This window comes from Hyperolius riggenbachi, chromosome 3, assembly GCF_040937935.1.
Source record: "Hyperolius riggenbachi isolate aHypRig1 chromosome 3, aHypRig1.pri, whole genome shotgun sequence".
Lineage (NCBI taxonomy): Eukaryota > Metazoa > Chordata > Amphibia > Anura > Hyperoliidae > Hyperolius > Hyperolius riggenbachi.
The window spans coordinates 306,008,493-306,014,719 of record NC_090648.1 but is presented as its reverse complement, the minus strand read 5'-3'; the positions used below and the strand labels follow the sequence as shown (position 1 = coordinate 306,014,719).

The 6,227-nt window shown below is 51.0% G+C and overlaps 1 protein-coding gene across 1 annotated transcript; it reads left to right on the top strand.

Annotated features, from left to right (window-relative positions):
• The first annotated feature begins 640 nt into the window (after window positions 1-640).
• LOC137562311 (uncharacterized) lies at window positions 641-6,003 on the top strand. Its single transcript, XM_068273647.1, has 2 exons — window positions 641-697; window positions 5,145-6,003. Exon 2 carries the CDS (start codon window positions 5,269-5,271, stop codon window positions 6,001-6,003), a length of 735 nt encoding a protein of 244 aa, XP_068129748.1. The 5' UTR covers window positions 641-697; window positions 5,145-5,268.
• The last annotated feature ends 224 nt before the right edge of the window (window positions 6,004-6,227 follow it).

Sequence of the window (6,227 nt, the reverse complement as noted above, 5' to 3'; positions counted from 1 at the left end):
AAGAGATAACAACCGGTATAAATACCTGGGGTTCTGGGAGGTCAGCAGAAGCTCTGGGGTCATTGTTGGAGACAGCTGGACGTGTGGAGACCATCCTTGGATACAGAGACAGCAGTTGGGACCATGGATCCAGTCATTTTTTACGCTTATTACCTGGGAATTCTCTCCTTCCTGTTGTTTACCTACTACTATGTGGGGAGAAGGCGTGCTCCTCGCAGGAGATGGTGGGTGCACCCTCTACTAGCCAGGAGGCAGAGGAAGGGAGAGTTCCAGGCCCTCTACCGGGACCTCAGACGACACCCACAGAAGTTCTACAGCTACACTCGGATGTCTATTCCCCTGTAAGTGTATAGGCCTAAATACACCAACCCCCACCATTCCTAAACACCCCACCCTCACCCCCACAACACCTCATCCCTGTATACCTAGCTAAACACACCACCCTGACCCCCACACCCCTGTATACCTAGCTATACACGACACCCCCACCCTCCACAACACTCCCAAACCTCTGTAAACACACCTCCCCCATCCTCCACCCAACACCTTGTCCCACAACATACTTTACAGCTTCTTCCTTTACATCTCCTGACAGGTTTGATACCCTTTTGGAGATGGTGAAGGATGACCTTAGGAAGAAGGATACCACGTTCAGGAGAGCAGTCACACCACAAGAACAACTACTCATCACACTGAGGTATGTAAAAACAAATTTTTTTATTGCAAAAACAACCACTTTCCAACATGGAAACATTCTTCCAACATGGAAGACAAAAAATTAACATATCTATGGTATAGCCCGGTCAGTTTTAAGGAACACCAACCACCAACTTTGTGCTGGAAGAGTTGTAGGGCATAGCTGCCCAAGTGTCTTTCGGGGACACCAGGCCCTAAAATTGAAGTGCTTCAAAAACCTAACCACTGGCACATGACCCTCTGAGCCATGGATGAAGGACACAGGGCAGTGAAAAGGCTAGGCCTCTCACCGACCAGTCAAGGTGTCCTTCATCCATGGCTCCAAGGGTCTTGTGCAAGTGGTTAGGAACAAGAACAAAGTGAGGAGCAAGAGGAACCGATGGCAGAGGTGCATGACTACAGGTGCAGTGCAACAGGCACAAGGTTGTGACCCAGGTAGTGTCTTTCGGGGACACCAGGCCCTAAAATTGAAGTGCTTCAAAAACCTAACCACTGGCACATGACCCTCTGAGCCATGGATGAAGGACACAGGGCAGTGAAAAGGCTAGGCCTCTCACCGACCAGTCAAGGTGTCCTTCATCCATGGCTCCAAGGGTCTTGTGCAAGTGGTTAGGAACAAGAACAAAGTGAGGAGCAAGAGGAACCGATGGCAGAGGTGCATGACTACAGGTGCAGTGCAACAGGCACAAGGTTGTGACCCAGGTAGTGTCTTTCGGGGACACCAGGCCCTAAAATTGAAGTGCTTCAAAAACCTAACCACTGGCACATGACCCTCTGAGCCATGGATGAAGGACACAGGGCAGTGAAAAGGCTAGGCCTCTCACCGACCAGTCAAGGTGTCCTTCATCCATGGCTCCAAGGGTCTTGTGCAAGTGGTTAGGAACAAGAACAAAGTGAGGAGCAAGAGGAACCGATGGCAGAGGTGCATGACTACAGGTGCAGTGCAACAGGCACAAGGTTGTGACCCAGGTAGTGTCTTTCGGGGACACCAGGCCCTAAAATTGAAGTGCTTCAAAAACCTAACCACTGGCACATGACCCTCTGAGCCATGGATGAAGGACACAGGGCAGTGAAAAGGCTAGGCCTCTCACCGACCAGTCAAGGTGTCCTTCATCCATGGCTCCAAGGGTCTTGTGCAAGTGGTTAGGAACAAGAACAAAGTGAGGAGCAAGAGGAACCGATGGCAGAGGTGCATGACTACAGGTGCAGTGCAACAGGCACAAGGTTGTGACCCAGGTAGTGTCTTTCGGGGACACTAGGCCCTAAAATTGAAGTGCTTCAAAAACCTAACCACTGGCACAGGACCCTCTGAGCCATGGATGAAGGACACAGGGCAGTGAAAAGGCTAGGCCTCTCACCGACCAGTCAAGGTGTCCTTCATCCATGGCTCCAAGGGTCTTGTGCAAGTGGTTAGGAACAAGAACAAAGTGAGGAGCAAGAGGAACCGATGGCAGAGGTGCATGACTACAGGTGCAGTGCAACAGGCACAAGGTTGTGACCCAGGTAGTGTCTTTCGGGGACACCAGGCCCTAAAATTGAAGTGCTTCAAAAACCTAACCACTGGCACATGACCCTCTGAGCCATGGATGAAGGACACAGGGCAGTGAAAAGGCTAGGCCTCTCACCGACCAGTCAAGGTGTCCTTCATCCATGGCTCCAAGGGTCTTGTGCAAGTGGTTAGGAACAAGAACAAAGTGAGGAGCAAGAGGAACCGATGGCAGAGGTGCATGACTACAGGTGCAGTGCAACAGGCACAAGGTTGTGACCCAGGTAGTGTCTTTCGGGGACACCAGGCCCTAAAATTGAAGTGCTTCAAAAACCTAACCACTGGCACATGACCCTCTGAGCCATGGATGAAGGACACAGGGCAGTGAAAAGGCTAGGCCTCTCACCGACCAGTCAAGGTGTCCTTCATCCATGGCTCCAAGGGTCTTGTGCAAGTGGTTAGGAACAAGAACAAAGTGAGGAGCAAGAGGAACCGATGGCAGAGGTGCATGACTACAGGTGCAGTGCAACAGGCACAAGGTTGTGACCCAGGTAGTGTCTTTCGGGGACACTAGGCCCTAAAATTGAAGTGCTTCAAAAACCTAACCACTGGCACAGGACCCTCTGAGCCATGGATGAAGGACACAGGGCAGTGAAAAGGCTAGGCCTCTCACCGACCAGTCAAGGTGTCCTTCATCCATGGCTCCAAGGGTCTTGTGCAAGTGGTTAGGAACAAGAACAAAGTGAGGAGCAAGAGGAACCGATGGCAGAGGTGCATGACTACAGGTGCAGTGCAACAGGCACAAGGTTGTGACCCAGGTAGTGTCTTTCGGGGACACTAGGCCCTAAAATTGAAGTGCTTCAAAAACCTAACCACTGGCACAGGACCCTCTGAGCCATGGATGAAGGACACAGGGCAGTGAAAAGGCTAGGCCTCTCACCGACCAGTGAAGGTGTCCTTCACCCATGGCTCCAAGGGTCTTGTGCAAGTGATTAGGATCAACAAAGTAAGGAACAAGAGGAATCAAAGGCACAGGTGCAGGACTACAGGTGCTGTGCAACAGGCACAAGGTTGTGACCCAGGTAGTGTCTTTCGGGGACACCAGGCCCTAAATTATTAGTGCTTCTAAAACCTAACGACTGGCACAGGACCCTCTGAGCCATGGATGAAGGACACAGGTCAGTGAAAAGGCTAGGCCTCTCACCGACCAGTGAAGGTGTCCTTCACCCATGGCTCCAAGGGTCTTGTGCAAGTGATTAGGATCAACAAAGTAAGGAACAAGAGGAATCAAAGGCACAGGTGCAGGACTACAGGTGCTGTGCAACAGGCACAAGGTTGTGACCCAGGTAGTGTCTTTCGGGGACACCAGGCCCTAAAGTTCAAGTCCAGCAAAACCAAAAGTTAAAAAGCCCTGTGATGGTATCCTTACTCCGAGGATCGGAGGTATTCAGAGGAGCATGTCCAGGAACAATTTGACTTTTTTTTTCAAATTGTATCGGCACCACTACTAGAAAAGGTGGGAGTTGCTGCCTGGAAATCTGGACTCTCTTGGGTGCTGGTCGTGGATGAGCTGGACCCTGACAGCGGTGGCCCATATTGACTGCCTCTGTAGCCGGTGTACATCTGTGATGATTGCCAGGTGGGCACCGCTGTTGGTTGTGGGGGTCTAAAAATTGGTGGTTGCAATAATGGCGTGTCCATGTGCTGTTTAATCACCTCCAGCAAATTGGAATGGCACGCCATCAGGTTTTGTGAAGGCACCTTTTCTAGATATGGTATTAGAGACATCACAGTGTGAAAACACGGGTGTGCCTGCAATTTCAGTAGTTCCTTGCTTTGTTGATGCATTTGCTGCATCATGTTCTGCAGCTGGCCCACCGACTGATGATGCTGCGCACGCAGTTGGTCGATTTCTCCTCTGTGCATCTCATGCATCATTTTAAGCTCGTCCCTGTAGTGCCCATGTACAGCGTCGAGCTCACATTGCAGTGTAGTGATGTGGGACTTGTACTGCTCCATGATATGGCCCCTGTCCTCATCTTGCAACTGCCGGGTTATGAGAGTTTGGTGGCTCTGAAGAATCCCGAGAAGTCCGGAGACAGCCCCGGACATCTCGGACTCTGTCTCTCTCCTTGTTGGGGGGAGGGTACCTCGACGCCTCACTGGTGTGGTGGTCCTCACTGGTGGTGTGGCAGCATCTTCCCGTCCTCTGGCCTGTGTCGGGGTTGCCCTGCGCGCTGGTTGTGCTGCAGTCTCTCGGTGCTCCTCACTTTGTTCTTGTTCCCCTGGAGCTTCCATAGCGGTCGATTGTGGAGGTTCAGCTTCTTCCACACTCGGTCCTGCAACCTCAACATCCAAGCTCTCTTCTGCCAAGTCATCATCAAAGGACGGAGTTGTGATTAAGGACTCCCTCCTCCTACTCCTCGCCTCGGGGCAATAGGTTACATCGGCGACGTCATCATCCACCAAGCTCTCCTCACTGCTGAACCGTGCCTCCTGGGTCGGTTCCTCTTGCTCCAAATTGTCTTCAGTCCTGTAGATAAAAAAAATATTTATTGGTGTGCCAAACAGCATGTGGCGTCAATTCACAGAGCTAGCAAACACTAGCAATCACTTTATCACCCGTTTCTACCCAACATTTGATAAAGCTTGTGAGAAAAGTTCGCTAGCCATGGGAATTGAGGCCATAGCAATACATGGCCGAAGTCATGGTAAATGAGCTCTCAGTTCCTGCCCACAGTAGTGGTACTTACAGTCTAGGTTCCAGGCTTGCATTGATGAAAGACAATTGCTTGGCAAATTGGTAGTCTTTTTGGCGCCTTCCCCCGCCACTGCCACTTCGTTCGGCAAGTTTTTTCTTCCGTAGCCATTTCACATATGCATCCCGTATATTGCGCCACCTTGTCTTGTACCTTTCTCCTGTAACGACATGAAAAATTGATTTCGATTATTTCTCTTGTAGGTACATCGCAACTGGACAAACATATACATCGCTACATGTCACATTTCGTATTGGGAAGAGCACGGTGGCAGGCATCGTCGTGAGGACTTCGAGGATCCTTTGGACGCGACTGAGGGCCAGATACATGCCTGTGCCGGACACCACGAAATGGGAGGAGATCGCCCAGGGCTTCTGGACCGAGTGCAAGTTTCCTAATTGTGTTGGCGCACTGGATGGGAAACACATCCGGCTTCAGAAACCCGTGGGGAGTGGCAGCCATTATTTCAACTATAAAAAATACTTCAGCATTGTTCTAATGGCAGTGGCAGATGCGGACTACAAGTTTGTGTACGTGGACGTGGGGTCGTACGGTAGTTCCAATGACTCTGGAATTTTCCAGCGTACGACCCTTTGCCGGCTGATGGAGGAAGGCAGACTGCGTCTCCCCCGTGACAGACCCTGGCCTGGGACAAGGGCACCGGCCTACCCCTATGTGTTTGTGGGGGACGAGGCCTTCGCCCTGTCCGACCATGTAATGCGTCCGTACCCAGACAGGGGACTTGATGCCAGCCAGCTACACTTCAATGCTCGGTTGAGCCGTGCAAGGAGAATGGTGGAGTGCACATTTGGGATCCTGGTGTCAAAGTGGAGGGTGTTCCACACGCCCATGCTGCTGAAACCGGGCAACGCAGTTGTCGTGGTGAAGGCAGCATGCATCCTCCACAACTTTGTGCGGCAGGAGGAAAGAGAGACTCCGGAACCCCCGAATGTGCTTCCACTAATGCCCCTGCGGAGGTATGCAACCAGGCCAAGGGTAGTGTCACTGCGGAACAGGGACCAACTGAGACTTTATTTTACCACACCACCTGGACGAGGGTGAATGTTTGGTTTTTAATATGTTTTGTTGAAATGTGTTTATTTTGGAGTTTTAAGTTTGAGTGAATTTAAATGTATTAATTTTTTACAATAAATTGATGTAAAATAATTGGTCATTGTGTATGTTATATGTGCACAGGTGGGGTACATCGCAGGTGGGTGGGATACATCACAGGTGGGTGGGATACAGCACAGGTGGGTGGGATACAGCACAGGTGGGGTACAGGT